This window comes from Lagopus muta, chromosome 21 (genome assembly GCF_023343835.1).
Source record: "Lagopus muta isolate bLagMut1 chromosome 21, bLagMut1 primary, whole genome shotgun sequence".
Taxonomy (NCBI): domain Eukaryota; kingdom Metazoa; phylum Chordata; class Aves; order Galliformes; family Phasianidae; genus Lagopus; species Lagopus muta.
The window spans coordinates 4,162,733-4,182,654 of record NC_064453.1 but is presented as its reverse complement, the minus strand read 5'-3'; the positions used below and the strand labels follow the sequence as shown (position 1 = coordinate 4,182,654).

At 54.1% G+C, this 19,922-nt stretch overlaps 1 protein-coding gene across 3 annotated transcripts; it reads right to left on the bottom strand.

Moving 5' to 3' along the window:
- Nucleotides 1-72: 72 nt before the first annotated feature.
- Nucleotides 73-19,183, bottom strand: PLEKHM2 (pleckstrin homology and RUN domain containing M2). Of its 3 annotated transcripts, none has more exons than XM_048967643.1 (20): nt 19,044-19,183; nt 12,014-12,120; nt 11,741-11,850; nt 10,748-10,847; nt 10,143-10,230; nt 9,555-9,741; nt 7,722-7,781; nt 5,879-6,113; nt 4,341-5,123; nt 3,998-4,067; nt 3,801-3,891; nt 3,412-3,476; nt 2,996-3,084; nt 2,738-2,870; nt 2,461-2,651; nt 2,159-2,224; nt 1,860-2,019; nt 1,481-1,660; nt 1,289-1,405; nt 73-1,120 (listed from the first exon to the last, which is right to left on the bottom strand). In XM_048967643.1, the coding sequence occupies exons 1-20, from the start codon at nt 19,101-19,103 to the stop codon at nt 983-985; spliced, it is 3,030 nt and encodes a 1,009-aa protein (XP_048823600.1). In that variant the 5' UTR covers nt 19,104-19,183; the 3' UTR covers nt 73-982. The 3 variants fall into 3 exon arrangements, with proteins under 3 accessions (XP_048823600.1, XP_048823601.1, XP_048823603.1); XM_048967644.1 differs by having other exon boundaries at nt 1,481-1,648; XM_048967646.1 differs by lacking the exon at nt 7,722-7,781.
- Nucleotides 19,184-19,922: the final 739 nt, after the last annotated feature.

Sequence of the window (19,922 nt, the reverse complement as noted above, 5' to 3'; positions counted from 1 at the left end):
GAGCAGAGCACGGCAAACCCCACAACCAGCAGCAAGGGAACCCCAGCCCCGTGCGCGCTGCAGGGCCAGAGCTGAGTTACCAATGAGTATTTATTTGGGGAGGAAGGGAAAGGAAGCAGATGTATATATATATACATTCAGTCACATACAATTCCTCCCAGAAAAAGGCCCCGCAGACGTATATTACATGAGATCTCCGTAGTACTGTTTAAAAGCTCAGACTGTGCCCGCAGGGTGTGTGGCAGAGGGGGGAGCGATGGGGCCGACGTGGGGCTGCTGCCCCTGTCCTCTGGGCACAGTGACGGAGCTGAGCACGGCGGGGCAGCCGCAGCCCTTCGGCCCCTGAAGAGCTCTGGACTCCATCTCTCCCTGTCGGGGTTTGTCCCATCACACATCCAAGCCCAGAGTTCCTGCCGCCTCCTAAAACCAGACCGCTCACGGCCAGGATATTCAAGGCCAAACTTCTGGCCACGTTCCCTCTTCTTTCCCCATCGTTCCCTGCTCAGCACCTCCAGCCTCAGCCCTGGCGCCAGCTCGGTGTGTGGTTTGGCCGCGTCTGGATGCGTTGCCTGTGGTGAGATTCCCCGTGCCCAGAGGGGGCTCAGAAGGAGCAGTGCCATACGCAGTGATTGCATCAGCAAGGAGAAAACATGCACGATGTGATTCAGCGCCCGTCTCACCATGGCTGCCACCTGCTCTGTTCTGCACAGAACAAAGTCGTGCTGTGCTCGGTGGATGCCCAGCCCCATCCCACCCCACTCCAACATGGCGGGGCGTTCCTCTCAAGGCAATGTGCTCTGCCCCACAGCAGCTGGATGGCGAGGAGGGCGCAGGCTGCACAGCAGGGCAAGGCTGGCTGCGTCCCCAGCATGGCCACGGGGACCACGAGATGGCAGGAGGTTGGGATGCCGCCGCTCACAGGCGCTGTCCGTGCCCACTGAGAGCATCTGGGCTGTCTGTCAGCCGTCCTCCCCCCTCAGGGCTAACACCAGGGGTCTCGCTCTGCCCGCCCACGGCACAGGCTGTCGCTGCGCTGCCAGGCGCTGTTGATGAGGCTCTGAGCATCCTCACATTTCTTCTTGACAGCTGCGTCCAGAATGGCCTTGTGCAGGAGGTCGACCTGCAATGCGTGGAGCAGTCAGGCAGGGAGGCACCACAGCTCCCTCTCGCACCCCATCCCACACCCCATGGATGTATGGGCACGGAGCTTTGGGGCTGCATGCCCTCTGCAGATAGGAGGGCTTGCCTTGCCTACAGGCACGGAAATGTCCGTGCAGAGCGCGCTCACCTGGTATTTGTTTCTCCACGCGGCGTTCAGTGCTGAGAGGAACCTCTCCAGTTCTGTAGTGCAACTGAAATAGAGCACCCAGGGAGGCAGGAACTGCTTGTGGTCCTGAGCAAACTCCTGAATGTGAGAAAAAGCGGGTGTTGCTACCACGGCCCTGCCCAGCCCCAGGCCACCGCAAATCACCTCGCTCACCAGGATGCAGTACTCCTTGTTGGCCTCCGTGGAGATGGAGGTGATGTCTGTCAGCTCCACGGTGCCCAGCGAGCGGAAGAAGCTGGTCTGGCAGTCCTCATGACAGGTGAAGGCCTTCTCATCTGTCAGCACCAGGCAGCACGGGACACACGGCGTAGGGGCTACACCCTGGGGGATGACCTGCATGTAGCGGGTGGGGAAGGGGAGATGGATCCTGAAATGAAGGAGCCCCATCTCCATGGTGCCACATGCACGTGAAGGGAAGTGCCCTAAAACATCACTTTCTATCCCGCTCTTTGGGGAACATCACGGAAAGGACCGTGGAGGTTGGACCCAGAGAGGCTCAGGAGGGATTTGTTCACTCGCGTGTGCAGCTCACCCCTTTGGAGACGGCCTGGCAGAAATACTGCATCCAGTCGGCCATGTCCTCCTCGTTGTCAGCGCTCAGCTCCAGGGAGGGCCGGTCTGTCAGGATCACCTGGAAGGAGTGGGGCCGGTCGGTGGTGTTGGAGCGCCGGCATCCCCCGCACTGCTCACCGCTGGGAGAGAGGAGGGAGGTCAGGATGGACCGCAGCGCTGTCCTGATGACAGCAAGCCCTGCCCCCATCCACCTTCCCTGGGCTGTTCACCAGCCTGTCCCATTTTCCCAGCTGGGACCACATCCTACCAGCTGCTTACCCCATGTTGATGGAGAGCAGAGGTGTGACATCTGTGCGGTCAGGGTACTGGTACAGGATCCCATTGCTGCCATTTGGAAAGATGAGAGATGGTCAGCGGAGCCAGCTCAGCTCTGCCAACCACACAAACATGGCTTCGGTCACACAGACACTCCTGCCCAGCCCTGTGCACACAGGGGTTGTGCTGCTGCTGCTGGCCACCACAACAGGGGCTTTTATGTCAGCCTCCCAGGTGATGAGATGGGCCCTCCTCATCTCTGGGCAGCAAAAGAAAACTGGCCAGGGATCTTCTCCCAGACCCACCTGAGCACCACGAAGCAGGTCTTCCACTGCTCCTTGCCCAGGTACGAGGTGCCCGCCTTGTAGTGCAGAACGCCATCCTTTGTGACTGCATTTTCAGCAGAGGTGTAGCTGTTGGGAGAGGGTCCCAGCGTCTCATCCATGGGGTCCTCCCAGTGTACCAGGCCGTAGAAACGCACCACCACGTCGCAGGCCTGCGGGATGGGCAGAGATGTGAGCAGGATGGTGTCCAGCGCGATGCTCCGCCAAGCGCAGCGATGGCTGCCGTGTCTGAACTCACCTCACACTTGGACTCCTGAGCCACAAATTTTGCAAGTGCCAGTTTCTCCATGGTGGCATCTGTGAGGATACTGGGGTACGGTGGCTCCCGGCACCCCTTGATCATGGCTGACTTCAAGGAGACCAGGAAGAACCTGAGAGGGAGGGAGACGCAGCTATGGAGGCAGGCCTTTGTCAGCTCCACCTGCCCTGACAGCCGAGGGTTCCTCCGCTGACTGGAGGATTTTGATGACGTGAGGGGCTGTCGGTGCCCACTTACTCTGTGAGAGCCACATCTGCAGTGTCGAGCAGGAACTGCTTCCTCCGATTGGTGCACACCAGCGTCACCGTCTGCTGATCCAGCCCCACCTGTGTCACACATGACTGGGTAAGGAAGCAAGACAGAGGACAAAGGGTGGTGGAGCAGGGCTGAACCTGGCATCGTGGCCCTGGGGGAGAAGGTCGGCAGGCGCTCCGCTGCCTGTGCGGAGACACAGCGACCCAAGCACCAACAGAGGTGGCACTGGAGAGCAACACTTCTAACTCTCCCTCTCAAAGATTCACAGTCCAAAATGCTCCTCATGGACAAAGAGCCCCACAGAAACATTCTACCGTGCTGCTGCTGCCATCCCTGCAGCCAAAGAGGCGAGGATAACCACCAACCTGCCCCCTGCTCCCTCCCCAGACGGCACTCACCGAAATGTAGTCGAGCTCATTATAGGAAACGGCCTCCTCCACCATGTATGGCTTCTCTGCTGCCCCTGGCACAGAGACAAAGAGCTGCATGAAGGGGGGCAAAGGAACCTGTCACTGCCTGGAACCAGCAAGAGAAGCCACGTCCCAGGGGCGAGGAGCTACAGGGCACAGGTCCTAGGGCTCCTTAGAGGGCCCTGATCTCACTGCTGCTATTGCCACTGCTCTTGGGAGCACGAAGGAACTGGTGAACATTGATGAGTTACGATGCCCTAATCACTGAGCAAGCCACAGATCAAGCATCACTTCCCCCAGCTCCCAGACCTCCAAGGGGCTGTCCTTGCTAAACTGAGACTTGTAGCAGCCCTGATGAGCAGGAGCTGTTGAGATACCTTTCCGGATCAGGTACACATAGCAATCTGTCAGCAGGACGTAGACCAGCTGCAGGTTCCCCTCCATGTGCCCGGTGCTCATTCGAATCATCTGTGTGCAAGGAGGAAAGCTCTCAGCCCATGGCCAAAGCAGACAGAGGCGGCTCTTTGTGTGATTTTTGACTGATTTGTGTGCCTGCCCCATGTGACTGTCTTACCCTGAACAACTGTTCCTCATTCTCCCGAAAGACGTGGATCATCAGCAGGAGCAGATGGTTGTTGTCCACCCTGCAAAGACGGACAGAACAGGCTGAAGGACAGACAAATATGTGGGGCTGGGTGGGTCCAGTGCCTTTCTGAGTGAATGTGTGTGATTAGGGCACCTGCTGGCCCACAAGACCTTCTTGTGAATCCCTGAGCACCACCTTCATCCTGGAAAAGGATGGGCTTTGCCCCACAATTGGAGGACCATGGGAAAGTATCAGCTTGAGTATCAGCAGCTCTTCATATTTCTGTGCTCACACAAACTCCGTATGCTGAGCTGAGCAGACCCAGCCTCACCTGAACTCTGAGGGATGGGTGAGCTCCGAAGGGCTGCCCTGACCTTCCTCCACACCAGAGTCCTCAGCGCTGCTCAAGGAAGGGCTGGGCTGCTCCTTGTTTGGCTCACTGACAGCCTCGGGATTGATGGTGTCCATCTGGGCGGTTTGGGGTTCACTGCCCACTCCTTCAGATTCCTCTACTGCCCCAACTGCTTCTCCCTGTCCGCTTTCTTCTTCTTCTTTAGGAGTCTCAGGGCTACCAGAAACATGTGGCGGTTGGCCAGTCCCTGCAGCGTCATTGTGGCCACCACCTGGTGCAGCAGCATTTGGACTCTCCACGGTAAAGCGGTAGAAGTCCATGGGGGCTGAAATCCCCTCGCTGAAGTCGCCAGAGGACGATCCATCTGGGGTGTCCCCTGGCGTGCCGGTCCGAAAGGACTGCCTGGGGGGCTCCGGGGCCGCGCTCCAGCCGCCAGGGTCCAGCTGCCCGTTCAGCCTGTCCATCACCTTGCTCAGCGGCTGCCCCACACTCTCCATGGACGTGTCCTTCATTTCGGGGATGCGCAAAGCCAGCTGGCTGAGGGCACAGCGTCCCTCCTCCTGCCCGCCCGGCCTCGGCTCCCCAGCTGGGCCAGTGGGATCGTCGTCCCTCTGTGCACCTCCTCTGTCACTCAGCCCGTTCACATCGCTGTCTCCGCTGCTCTGATGCGTGCTGGTCTCGGGCACTGTGGGCACAGGGGTGTTCACAGGCTCCTCTGGCTTTGCTTTCTTCTTCTTGCCTGTCTTCTTCTTTTTGGCTAACCTGCAGGGTGAGAGGCCATCATGAACATCACTTATCTCTGCCTGCCTGGACTTCTGCAACGCAAAGAGCGGCAATAGGGGTCCCACTCTTTCCTGACAACCTTCCTCTGTGATTTTCCCTATAAAAGGAAGCATGATGCTTCTCTTCCCACACTGCTGGAGAGCAGGGTGCAACGTGACCCATCTGAGAGTCGTCTCCTCTGCACCTCCCAGGAAAAACAGGTGTGAGAACAAAGCCCAGGCCTGCTGGTCTGGTTTTGGGGCGCCTCTGTCCCCAGGTGTGAGCAGTCAGCCTTGCACTCTCTGTCTGGGTTTAAGGCCTGCAAGGGAACCCCAAGGCTCTCATCTGCAAGAAGTCAAACACAGGCCAACAGGTCTGCAGACACATCTCCCTCAGCAGGTTTAGCCACAGCTCACTGACAGACAAGAGGAAGGAAGGAAGATCTGAGACCCAGAACTGCTGCAAACCTGCCACCAGCCGGAGAAAGCTTAAATCACAAGCTTACAGCTTCCTCTGAGCTCCCTGATGCAGAACGTTGGGCCAAGGAATGTATGCCAAGCAGTTCTACAGACCCAGGGGAGCTCTGTTAACACCTACAGAGGATCACTTGCTATGCAGAAGCATATAACCATTGCCTCCTGATTTTACAGAGGCTGCACAACAGATGCTGGGTTGGAAGGAGCGGTGCACCATCAGCCCCCAGTGACTGCTGACACTGCAGGGCACGTTTCCAGGCCAGGCAGCTCCATCCCCACCTGATGACCTCCAGCTCCGTGCAGCTCTCAGACTGATCCGTTCCTTCAGGGGTGGCTTCTGCCTTCTCCTGGGAAGCTGTGTGCACCGGGGTGGTCTCAGTGGAGGACAGCACATCTGCTTTCTCCTCGTTGAAGGGGTTGTAGCGCTGCGTTGGGCTTTTCACAGAGGCTTTGCTGCCATTTGCTTCTGAGGCAGTGGAGTGCGGGCAGCTGAGCGTGTCTGTGAGCTCCCCATCTGCAAAGACAAGAAAGGAAATGTGGGATTAACATCAGCCTGGGCGTCCTGCAAGGGCTGGGTCAGGTCAGGTCAAGCAAAGCTGCGTGCCGGGGGCTCAGGGCACTGGGTGGTCACCCCACTGCTCACAGAGCACTGGCAGAGCACCGCTGGCCCAGCTTAGCACTGACAGCAGGCTCCTTGCAAGGAGGGACAGAGAGCGTGCAGACCAGCATTACTCTGTGCTTGGCACTTGCTGCCATTTAGAAAATGCCTAGCAATAACAGCTCAGTCACCCACGAGCCTGCACCTGCATTAGGAAGTAGAGGCAGCATCCCCAGGAAAGAACCAGTGGGTCTTGGGGCTGTGGTGCTCATTACCAAGATGGCAATGGTTAACGAGGCTCAGGAATGCCCAGGGTGGAAACGTCTAGATGGAAACAGATGCACTTATGTGGCATCAAGTTTGTGTGGTCGAGTCACCAGGACTCCTTATCTCTGCTAACAAGAACTGGGGGCAATGCTCCCATCCAATCCACCTCGAGGTCAGCAGCATTTTACCCCCAATGGCTGCACAGGACGGACAGAAACGTGGCAGCTGGGTCCTGTGCTCAGCTAGGAGGGCAGGCATGGAACCAAGCCATGAAGCCTTACAGCAACCTGCGTGACACACACAGGACCCTGGGAGCGTGGAGAAGGAACGCAGCATTCACCCAGGCTGGAGGACAGCAGGCTGTGCAGAAGTCACAGCACAACCAGCCCGGCCCATGTTAGTCTGCAGAGGGAAAAGGAGCAGCAGAGAAGGGCCACAGCAGTCATGCTCAGCATTATCCATCCACAAAGACAGGGTTAAAGGAAGGTGATTGCACCCTTCTCCTCCCCAACACCATTCATTCCAAGCTAACTACAAGCCCCATGGTAGGCAGCAAAAGGCCTTCTGAATGACAACCCTGTGAGACTGATTGAGGGGTGGAGGGTTTGAAGAGGAAAATGAAACCTTTAGTGACACCCCCAGGTGCTCAGAAGCACTCATGACCCTGCTTGAGCACAGAACTGGATCTAAGGGAGCTCACTGGCCATTGCCATCACTGCAGAGAGGAGAAGCCAAAGGCTTCTGCTCCATCCCAGCCTTGTCCAGACTGAGTGGAAGTGCTGTGGTAGAGCACTTGTGTGTGTTGGATAAGAAAGAAAACGAGAGGGGGTGTGTTAGAGCCTGAGAGCCATCCACATGGAATTCAAGCAGTCTTCCCAAATAGTCAGGTAGTTCTGGCCAAAACAATTCTGACTGCAACCTCCATCCAGTTTGTAATTATAAAGGACAGAGTGCATTTCCCCCAGGGGTAAAGCAAAGAGATTTCCTGCTCCTGGGATATGCAGAGGATCCACACAGGGCTCTGCATATGGAGGAAGGAGAACAAATTCCTCTGTCTGGCTACATTAGGAGCTGGGAAATGCTCTGCATGTGGTCTTACAGGAGACAAGATATTCTCTCCCCTCTGCCTATACTGAATTCCATCAACATGTGATGTTTGCACGTTAAAGAAGTGAACAGGAGAGCATGCAGCAAGCTTCAGGTGGCAGCAATGCATAGAGAAAAACCAACTGTTGTTAACACATGAGTATGTCCCACCTTCCCAGTCTCTGCTGGGCATGGTCTGCATTGCTGGAAAGACATCTCCAAAATCATAATCTACAAAAATGAGGGATAAAACTCAGGATTAGAAAAACAAGTAGTGGGGAGGGAAGGGAACACGGGACAGTGTGAAGGGGGTTGAGGGATAAGAAGGGTGAGAAACAAAACAGTCTTCCACTGATATCTGAAATGCATAACAAAATAGTTAGGGAACATGGATGCAAATGGAAATCAGCTTCCCTAGCAGCTGTTACTGATGGATATTTGTGTTGCAGGAGCTACAATGCAAAGGGACGAAGGCCTCAGTATGTGAGCTGCTGGAAAGCTAAAAATGAATAAATAAATACATAAAATAATGGTGGGTATCACAGCAGGCTTGTGCACCTGGCCAGGAATCCCCTTTGGGAAATTATTTGAGTGCTCTGTGCCTCAGTTTCCCCACCTCACACTTATGTCCCACAGACGCTGTGATGTTTGACTCATTAATGTTTGCAAAGCCAAGGGTCTGATTAAAGGGCAAACCTTGTCCTCTGATCCTAAATTCCCCAAACTCACCTATGTTCCCATGGTAGAGATGCTCCTGTTCAGATGTCTGGTAAGGGGACTTGGGGGTCCCTTAGCAAAGACTACACACCACTCTGATACAAAGACCCTGTGATGCTGCAGGGAAGGGTTCTGCTTTGAACACCCTGGCAAACCAAAACACCTCGCTGCTTTCTCTGTGAAAGCAAACCCTTCTGCACCTGGACAGCACAGAGGAGCCCCAGGCAGTGCTGTGCTTCAAAGCCCGTTGCTAAAATGATGCTAATACCCATCCCTGCACCTTGTGTCCAGAGCTGCTCCTCCTCAGTGTCTTTAGGGACTGCAGTCATGGCACATAAAAGGCAGCTGGCAGACCCTTGTCTCAGACAGAGCCCATCTGTAGGTGGACTCGGTCCCAAATTCACTGCACCCAGTTAATGACACACTGCACCATCTGCTCTAGGATCCCCTGATTCTACTTTCCTCAAACTGACACCGAAAAAGGAAGCAGGTTGGTGTATTTGGATTAGGAACAGCAGCAGAAGAGACGTTCCTTCCTGCATTGTAAGAGCTGCCTGTTTCAGCCTGGGGCGGGTTAAGGAGGCACATAAGGCACATCTCAGCTGGTCAGGGACAACACCAGCATGGCCAAGCTCCTTCTGACACAGACAAGAGGGCGAGTGTAAGGACATGAGTATCACGAGTTATCAGGCCGCTGAGGGAAGATGCATAAAGAGAAATCATGGCATCTCTGAGATCACCACCCGCCTTTCCCTACGACTGCAAGACTTAGGAAGCTGTTCCCTGCTTCCTCCAGCATACTTTAGGTCTCTCAACTGCAAAACAGGCAGTTAGAAGAGGTCCTCTGCAGTCCTATGTCCCTGCTCTGAGCTGGAAGCTGTGTTCAGAAACAGTGCAGCCTTCATTCCTTGGGAGATTTTACCAGTTCTTGCAAACCCCCCCCATTATGGACATTTGGCCTGAGGTAATTGCCATGGAAGGTTCACCTTTCCCAGGCAGAAGCAATGTGGCTGTTTGCAGCTTAAATGCCAGTGCTGCACTGCCCTCTCATTTCCACCGGCCGCACCTCCCTATGAAAGACATGAAGAGGCTCACAGCCTTACTTCTGGGGCTCCTTGGTCTCTTCCAGCCCATCATCTGCAACATCTGCTGTCATGCCATCACACGAGGCATTTGGTGCCTTGTCCAGTCCAGCAGCACAGCTGATGGCAGCATGGGAACACGCAGCCCTCAGCCTCACCTGTTCAGAAACAGGAGGCCGGTGCTTTGGCCTCCCGGAGCACTTACCTTCGCTGGATGGAGCAATGGCACTGTCGTCCCACTCCAGGTTGGTGGAGGTGACAGAGTTGAAGGAGTTGAGAGAGAGGCTGTCTGAGCCGTGCATGGAGCTGGGCAGGCGGTCCTCAAAGTCCAGCAGGTACTGAGGTTTGTAGTAATCTGGCATGTATGGGGCCAGATCCAGGTAAGGAGCATCCTGCAGGGAAGAAGAAATGGAGTCAGTCAGGCTCTGAGTCACTGCACACAGGTAAAAGCACAGACAAAACCATAGGACTGCCCTTGAATGTCTTCTGATGTCTATTCCTGCTCCTTTCACAGGAAAGCCAATGGCTTCTTCCTCCTTTCCTGCAACATGGAGGGTCAGCCAGTGGCTTGGTGTGCACCTCCATTTCCCTGCAGGAATGCCAGCACTTCATAGCACATTTGGAAGCTTTATCCTCATCTGTCTGGAAGCTGCACATTCTCAACTGTACAAGATGGCTGCCAACAAGGTGCCCTGGCCCAAGCAGTGAGACCTGTGACAGCCAGGACAGCCATCCCACCCCATGTACCCACTGTCCCCAGCTACAACAGGCAGACAACAAACTGTGCCCTCACCAGATCCAAGTCAAAGCGGATGAACTCCAGCCCGGACACCAGCGTTAAGAACAAGGTCAGATGATCATGGCTGCAAACCAGGGCATTCCTGCAACAAGGATAAAACAGAAGAGCTTTAGAGCTGTGGAAAAGAAAAGGAAATAGCCACAGGCACCCTTCTGTTTTCTTAGTTTTGGTGGTTTGTCCCTGAGATGTGCTGTAAGCAGCCACACAGCCGCACGCCTGCTGTTTGCCTCCTGTCTGAGAGCAATGGCAGAGCTCCAAAAGCACATCTCCTGCATGCTGCCCCCAAATTGTGCTACATCCCAATTTCCAGGCCTCCACCAAAGCTGGTCCAGAGCTTCTTGGAAGGCATGGAAGAGAATAAAGAGTCCAGGGAATAACAGGAGGAATAAAAGGGAATAAAAGGAGTAAATAGAAGAGATGCTTGCAGGCCCTCTTATAAAACTGTACCTCCACATCTGGGATCCTTGCATCAAACACGCAACACTTCTGCAAATGATGAGACCCTGGCCAACTTCTTGCTCTCTCACTGGCACTTCTTGTTTCTGACAAGGAGGAATACCAACAAGAGCCCAAAAACCAGAACCAGCTCAGATACTTACTTGACATAGTACTTGTGCAGCAGGCTTAGGTTCTCCTGGAACAGCCTCAAGTAGCTCTCCAAGGAGTTTTCATTGAGGGCAAGGTACAGCCATGCTCGGCCTGAAAGCAAAGCAGCAGAAAGATTTATCTGCAGAGAAACACCTGCAAAGCAAAGCAAGTCTGGAAATAATCACAAGTCAGTGACAATGCATCAGATTGTTCATTCACATTCATATAATTTGAAGGGGGCATCTGGCTGTGGGATGAATCTGTGGGAAAAATGCCAGTGGGAGATGAATGGGAAGATTCATGATTTGGAGTAGGAATAAGAATGAGAGACTGTGTGGTAGGCAGTTGAGGAGCAGCCACACAGCTGGGTCCCTAATACATGATGGGGCCCTGCTGGCATTTCCAGTGGGATCAGCAGCCAGGAGAGGCAGAGGGAGAATCACTCTAAATCAGCACAGGTGCAATTGGACGTATTACAGAAAGGTTGGTGCAGAGAGAGGTGATGGTGGAATCTGTGCTCAGCTCCACTCTCACCGGTACAAGGCTTGGGAGACGAAGGATACTGGGAGAATCAGGCAGAGAGGAGGTCTCTGGGCACCACCCTGCGGCCTTGATGGTCCCAAACATCTGCTACAGACATCTCACAGCTGAGGAGAAGCAGCATCAGGAAACAACAGCTACAGCCAGACATTGCGGGGCAAGAGAGGTGATGCCTCCTGTCTGCCACAAACCCTTCCTGAGAGCACAGTACAGCAGATTGCTTTGGTTTCGCAGCAGCAGAAGCGTGGCTAGAGACAGGCTGCAGTATTTCCAGGGCCATAAAGCAGCTCCCCCAGGACTGCCACCTCCTGGGGTTGAATGCAGTGAGATGGACTCAGCCCAGCTGGCTCCGCAGGTCCCCAGCCCTCGAGCACGTGGCCATTACAGCCTTCCCACACTTTCTGCCAGATGTCCCCACCCTGATGTCTGCCCTCAGAGCCAGGGCAGTGTCTGCAAACACTCACTGCGTCCCAGGTTGGTGGCCACGTGCTGGAGCACTTCTATCTGCTTGATGGCTTCACGGCGGGTGAAGTGAACAACCAGCACCCAGTAACCCGAGGAAAGATCTTGCAACCTGGAAAAGAGGGGTTCAGAGAAAATGGGGCTTCGTTATCCCCATCCAAATTATCAGCTAGATGTTTTTCCCGTGCTGAGAAAAGCCCTTGCAGCACGCTGTGTGTGCTTTCCCAAGCAAAATGCAGTGAAAAGGAAAACCCAGAAATAGGTGCAATGCTTACCCATAGAGCAGAGCGTGGTCCAGATGCTCACAGAGCCGCTGCAGGACCTTGTCGTGGTTTCTGATGGCTGGGGTCTCATCCTCACAGGCAGCAAAGTAGCTCTGCAGCTGCAAGGAGAAGAGACAGATGGCTGAAGCACCCACAGAGAGAGCTGGAAACGCTGGCATGCTCACAGGCAGCATTAGGTAGCATCCCAGGAAGAGACAGAGGGTTTCTGCAGCACAGGTGAAGACAGAGGCATGTGAATACAGGACGAAGGCAGCCTGGTTCACCTCGAGCCATCTGTGGGGTGAGGCCACATCACCACCTCACATTATGTCATCTGGCTGCCACTTTTCCAAAAACCAGGACAGTCATCTCAGTTAACCTGTTCACAGCTGCAAGGCACTGCTAAGGTCAGCTCTGAGGTCCAAACTGGTTCTAGAAACCCCATCAACCCCTCACAGCCACATCATGTCCTCACAGCTGCCCCCTCCTGCCCCTCCAGCTCAGAGCCCTACTCAGGTCCACATCTCACATGCACTTGGCATCCAGGCAGGCACATTACTCACGTAACCTCAGCTGTTCAGGCCACGTTTATTTGCTCTGGTTGGCGACAGTTCAGCTGAGCCATGACAGCACATCCCCCTTACACACCATGTTTTGGCAACCTGATGCATCTTTGCCAAACCTCACCAGTCACTCAGGCTCCACGTAACTACAGCAATAAAGAACCAGGTTTATATGCCATAAAAACTCAGCGTTGTGCTTGTCAAGCCTGACCTGACCCCAAAAGCCAGGAACTGGTTTGTCCTCTTGAATTACTGTGGATACATCCAGCTTCAGCACCCTCCTCGCCTGAAGATCTCTGCATCTGTGTGGAGGAAGGCAGCTCTGAGGTAAGACAGGAGAGCCAGGCGTGTTCCTGCACGGACCCAGCCCTGATGTGGGAAAGAAATGCTGAGCTGGAAGATTTGCAACCAAATTCCTTCATCTGATTGCACGGTGCAATGCATCCCATTCCTGCCCCAGTAAGGAGGTGGATCCCCCGGGGAAGGCAACGTGCCACATTGGTTTGCTTACAGAGACTTTCACTGCACCTACGTGTGAGTCGACGTGTTCTAGCCCAGCAGCTCGTGCTTGTGTTAGAAGGAAGCAGTCTCCAAAGATTTCTGCTATTAATAGGCAGCCCAGGCCCAAGCAGGGACACCAGTGCCCTAAAATCCCACTATTCAAGAACTGCTTCGGGATCCATCCGCAGCCAGTGTTTTAAGTGCATTCCTGCAGCAAGGACGCTCAAGGAAGAAACAAAACTCAGAGTTTATCCCCCAGGTGATGGGCAGATGGAGCCATGGGGATCACACAGGGTTTCACACAATCCCCTTTGATTTGGAGCAGTGGGATCCTCTGTGATGGCAAAGCCTTTGCCACGTGGGCTGTGAGGCAGGAACCAAAGGCACAAATTCATTATCCCACCCATGCTGCTGCCTATGCAGAGAGCTGGGGAACCCTCTGCTGTGCGTCTGGGACATCTTCTGCAGGCTGTGCTTGCTTGAGAAAATGCAGCTGTGGGATCTGACATTAGCTGACCACACCAGTGGCTGAAAAGGAGCAGCTCTGTGCGCAGAGAGGTCAGCACAGAGGGAAGTCTCCAGTCTTGCTCTGTCACAGACCAGAGGAACTCCCCATCAGAGACAGAACCCAAGCCTGGCAGCAAGAGACGAGCAAATGGAAGCACTTCCTCTTCTTCTTTCCTTTCTTCCCCAAAATAGCTCCTATCTTTGTTACAGACCTTCCTGCAGCCAGCTCGTGATTTCCAACCCTCTGCAGCTCCCCGGTGCTGCCAGACTGACCCACCAGCTTCCACCATCACAGGTTCATCACAGGTCCCCCTGAAAGCCATTAGCAAACCCACAGGGTTATCTCCTCTCAACGTCTCTGAACGGTGAGAAGTACCTGGGGATTTCTGGACGATTTCCATTCCTTAGAAAAGCTAAATTTCAGTTTTGATGGTGTCACTCTGTGGCTTTGTGCTACCTTCAGCCTCCCTCTTGTCCCAGGAGCCAACTCCACCAGCAGCACCCTCATGACAACACTGGTCTTGCTTCATTTAGCTGAGGGAAAGACATAGCAACGTCCACCCCAAGCAGCCCCCACCCACTCTGCTGTGCTGGGAGGCAGAGGACAGACTCGTGTGACTGCTGTGTGTGCAGTCACGGGGCTGTGCAGCTTGGCAGTTCCTCCCAAGGTGGATTTGGGCACTGAGTCATGGCTGTGGATGAGCTGTTTTATGCCTTGGTCGCAAGGAAGCACATCAAGGAGTTGCTCCTACCTGTACATGATGCCTGATCCACCTCTCTGACCTCTAAATTACCATGCATCTACGTGCAGTGTTTGTTCTTCTGCAAATTGCTACAAAACACAAACAAACTATTCGGAAGCAACCTCTTCCTAATCACTGTGTGGCAGATGGACCTGTTTGGAAGTGAAGAGCTGCAGCCTGGTAACCACATGTGAAGCATCCACAAAGCAGCTGCCCGACATGCGCAGGAAAAAGCAGGAGGGAAACAAGCAATGAGGGTAAAAAGTCTGAACCCAGCACCAGTGCAGAGCACTCATCTCATATTCTGGAGATGCTCTTCCCTTCTGCCTCACAAACCAGGTGAGTACCAGAATGGCTGAAGTCTGCCTGTGGTGAAGGACTTGTGCAGCATGCAGTGCCCTGAGACCTCGAGTCTCAGCCCAGGGCTATTTATAAACATTCCTGTGGCCAAAATAAGTGCTGTTGGCATCCAGAAGGCATCCCCACCATCTACTGAGAGCGTCTTGCTCAGCTCGGCAGCCCTTTGTGTCACAACCACATCTGACCACTGCATTTCAACAGCGTGGGGCAGAACCTGCTGTGCAAAGCTGTTACAAAAGCTCTTCCCAAGCCCAGGTATTCAAGGATGGCAAGTTAAACACACTCAAAGAAGAGCAGAAGGGTGTTTATCCAAAGGGAGCAGAGAGCCTCTCTGAATGAAGGGGAATAAAGGGAGAGTTTGTGCTCTTGATCATTGCACCTCGTGCCATTAAGGAGGAGACGATGCTTTTAATTGCTGTTTATCAATAAGAGCTGACTGCAGACAGTGTTTTGGTTTTGTAGTAATATACCACACCCCATGCTGGCACGCATAAGGATATTCCTCGCACAACTTTATTGCCCGCTAATTGAATCAGTTCTCAATGAGTACACTGCTCTCTGGGCCCATTTGCAGAGCTTGTGCTGCAAGAAGAGGTGCCAAAAAATGAGCTGGCCAGGCCCTCCCCTCTATCCTTGTTTGGCTCCCAACAAAAGAAGGGACCTTCAGCGTTTTTCATGCCGAGGAACAGCTCTGAGCTGTAGCAGCCACACTATGAAGTCCATTTTCCAAACAGAATCATTCTTGTGGTGCTTCTTGGAAGGCCCTCCTGCACTCCCACAGCCTGACTGAAACGCAGTCTCCTGACTCTATTCAAGGCTGGCCACAATCCAGCCACATCTTCACCTCCTCTCCGTACATCTGGCCCACAGATATTCCACCGGTGGCTTTCCAGCATCAAGTTCATGTCCCTTTTCTGCTTGCCATTTCTCTGGCAGGACAAAAACAGTGCAAAGAAAAGCCAACAGTTGCCATGGGGCAACCCCTTGCATTCTGCCAGCTCAGCTCTGACCCCAAACCACTGTGCTCGCTGCGTGGGACACTTGAAAACCCACTTTCTCACACACAGCACAAGGACTGGCAAGGGGTTTTCTGCCAGTTGCAAGAAAGCAAAACTAAAGGAATGCCACAAAGCAGCAAACAGATAGCCAAAACATCCAGCGGATTGGTGGAGCCTTCTGTCTCAATCCCTGTCCTCCCATTGCCTTCCCAATCAGTGGAAAGACAGTTTCTCCTATCTATCGAGGAGGTTTCTTTCTCTGAAAGCAGGATCTTGGAGAGACGAACTTCTGCAAGACTCAACACACTTCCAAAACCCATTTCCAGCAGCTGTCCTTCCATCTGACTGCTCAAGGCTGGAGCTCCAGGGAGCACCAAAACCACAGGGCAGATGTTTGACCTTGTCCCAGGCAAGTGATGGCAGCTCAGCTCCAAGGGAAGAGGCAAAGGCAAGGGATGGGACAGACAGGTAAGAAGATCGATAAATGAATAGAGGAGCAAAATTACACTTGCTCAGAGGAGTACAAATTCAATGGCAGATGGATAAAGAGGAGGCCAAACTCCTCTGCAACTTCTATATCACCCATAAAACTGGGCTGAATTTCAAGGCAGAGATGCAGCTCTGTTGCTGTCTTCACCAGTCAAGAAATACATACATACAAAACAAATTAGAGCCCTGAAACTGCAGCTCTGTCTGGATCTTTGGGGGCTGCACACATGACCTGACTTGACATTTCTTACAAAAAGCTTTCAGATCAGCACCTGCCTCAGTGCCTGGCTTCCCATTCTGGACACTGCACCCCTGGCCTCGGTTTTGGGACCTTTCCAATGCAAAACATTGACACTCAGCCCATCAGCAAGTTGAGGGCGCTGCCAACTGCACTGGAGCAGCCTTGAGAAAAAACAGCACTTTCATGATGTGCAGAGACCTGAGCCTGAAAGAAACAAAGCTGACTCCCACAACAAAGATGTTTCATGTCGAGAAACACAGAGCTCTGAAGCATTTGCCCAGCTGTGTGCAGTCTGGTAAGGCTGTCACCTCCTGGGACACTTGTCAGCTCTCATTCCCCAAAGGCTTTTCCACCAGGGCTTTTCTTCATTTGAAGTTCATTACTTCTGCAGCAGTGAGCAGGGAATGGGCACGGAGCCGGCTGGCAAGGCTGGAGGGAAGCTGCCAGTGGTGCAGTGTGTCAGATGCAGCCAGCAGAGTCTTTGGGATGGCACACAGCTGCTGAGGAACAGGATCCCTGCGTTAGCTGCAGGCAGACGGAAAGGTCATATGCTCAGCACAACAGAAAAACAGATTTCATAGGAGTGAAAAACAAGTCCAGTTGGTAAACACACTACAACAAGTGAGCACAGGGGGTTTGTGCCCTGCAACGGTGCCGTTCTCCCAGAGAGCTGCTGCTTACTCACTCTGCAAGCATTCAGTGCTTTGAATCTCTCCACAGAGACCAAGTTTGCTGGCACAAAGTTATCTGGATTACTCTTCTTGGATGGGGACATCAGAAAGCTGAATCACTCAGCGGCCGCATCACGCTCAGAGAACTTGTGAAACTGGAGGCTGGCCGCCTCAGTTCCTGTTGCTCCCCATACAAAAGCCACTGCCTCATCCACTTAGAGGTGAGCACATTCCTTTTGTGTGGTAGCAAAGGATGCTCTGCTTCAGCACCTCTTCAGGTTGGGTGGATCAAACCATCCCCAAATCTACATTCAGGGGATGCTGCAAAGCAGAGCTGGGGCACAGTGGGGGACTGCAACAGCCTTTTTGCTGGTACAGAGCTGAAAACCAGGTGGGGAGATGGGCAGAAAGGCACAGCATTAACTCACTGCTACTGCTGCTCAAATGGGGATAGTGGAAACTCTTCCTCAAGTCTGAAGCTGAGAAAAGAAAGCCTGTTACGCCTGGGCAAAAAGCATTAGAGAGGCACACACACTGTCACAGAATCACAGAATCACCAAGGTTGGAAAAGACCTTCAAGATCATCCAATCCAACCTATCACCAATAGTTCTCACTAAACCACGTCCCTCAACACAAAACCCAAATGCTCCTTGAACACCTCCAGGGCTGGTGACTCCACCAGCTCCCTGGCAGCCCATTCCAAACCAAAAAATGGTCACAAACTCATCCGAGCTCTCTGCTCTACAAATCAAACCTGCACCAACAGGGAAAGTAAGGAGCGACCAGCCTACGCAGCCAGAAAGCTTTTGAAATCAGAGGTGATACCTGGAGAACTCCCACACCTCGTGACACAACCTGCTGCGGGCAGGGAACAGAGAACGAACGAGATGAGATCTCAGCCTGTGGGAAGGGTGTAGCTGCTCCTCTCACCTACTGACTGCCTGTTCTCACTAACACAGAGAGAAGAAAAGCACCAGAGACTCAAGAGCAGAAGTCAAACAGCAAAGCACTGAGAAGAACGATCAGCTCCATTGCTGAAGGAGAGCAAACTCTCTGAGGAAGCAGAACTGCATCCCAGTGGTAGAACGTTGGGGTGTGCCAGTGCTGGACTTGTGCCACGTGGCTGAGCTGGGTTTCAGTGGGACAGTATTAACAAACCTATCAGCCTGAAGTCTCCTACGCTTGCCTGAGCTTTCCCACTTTGAACTGAGCAGGAAAGCAAAGGGGTAGGACTGCAAAATCCAAAAATCCCTCTGTTCTGCTGGACCAAGACAGGAGAGCTGGCAGAGATCAGTGCAGGTCAAGCCATCGCTGTAGCTGAGAAGCCCTCAAGTATGACAATTATTAAAACAGTCACCAGGTTGACTTCATAGCATCTCCAAACGAGGATCCGCGGGGATTTTCTGCATGTAAATAAACAGTGCCCAACAAATCCTGTGTGGGAACTGATATATCCTTATGCCAAGGTCAGACATGGGGAGCATCACAACAGAGCTGGGAGCCAGATGAACATCCACTCATTTCCAGGTAGATACAAGATTATCCTTTGTTTTTAGAGGACAGAAAAACGAGAGCAGAGGACAGGCTCACAGACGGAGGAAAGAGGACGGAATTTGCACAGCCATCCTACATTCCGGAGTGCTGTCAAGCTTCCCTGTCCTTAATAATGCTGGAAATTCGCTCGTCTTACAGCAAGTCTTCACGGATGAATGTATCAGGACATACACGGAGCAAACCCAGCAACTGGGAAACGTCGCCAAGCCCAGAAAGCCCCCCTTCCCCAAAACTTGTGGGAACACCGAAACCAGGTCGCCTTCCCGAACGCCAACCGGAGCTGCCATCAGCGCCAGGCCGGACCGCGAGCTCGGCAGCCCCGCACGCCTGACGAATCGCTCTTCTGACCGCACACAGAAAAGGCGCAGCCCAGCCGCAGCCCACAGCGGCAGCCCCCGTCCCGCCCGCGCCCACCTTCTTCACGGACAGCGAGATGTTCTCCAGGATGCGGTCCTTCACCTCGGCCGGCTCCATCACTCCCGGCCCGGCCGCCCTCCGCCGCCCGGTCCTCCCGGCGGAGCCCGAGTGCCGCGCCGCCCCCCGGGCCCGCTCCCCGCCCCGCCGCCCCCCGCCGGCCGGCTCCGTGCTGCCGGCTGCTCGGCCCGGCCCCGGCCCGCAGGCTGCGGGGTTTGGGCCGCCGCCGCTCAGCGCGCCATGGCCGCGCCCGGGCCCTGCCGGCGGGCGGGAGGAGCGGAGCCGGGCAGCGCTCGTGACGGCGCCGCGCTCCGCAGGAACTGAGCTCAGCAGGAAGGGGACGGGCTGTGCGCGGTCGGACCGCCCAGCACCGCCCCGCACGGAGCGGCTGCGGGACGCCGCTGGGAGCGGAGGCGCGTCTGCGGGATCGGCGCATCGCCTTCGTTCCGCAGCCTTTGCCGTACGTGAGAATGGAGCTCGGTGCTTGGCTGTTTCTGGGCTCGGAATGTTCGGAACCACGGTTGTACGGACACGTACGACCTACAGCCGCAGCTCGTGGTGAACGGCTTCCCAAGATGCAGCTCCGGGATCCAGCGATCTTGAAAGCAGGGTTATTTGGGATACGGAATTTGGAGTTCCAGTGTTGGAAGGACAGGCAGGGAAGCTCCACGAGCTCCACTGATCCCGTGTTGCTTATAGACACTGCATGGTTCCTGCTTTGTGAGCTAATGAGCAAAAAGAAAAAAAATACATTAAATCTTCTGGTATAAAGAAATAAGACTGACTTTCAGAACGGCGAGGCACAAATATCACTAAATAACGGCTGAGGCGCTGCGGTCGGCGCCTCTTGTAGGGCACAGGACCCGCACGGCGCTGCAG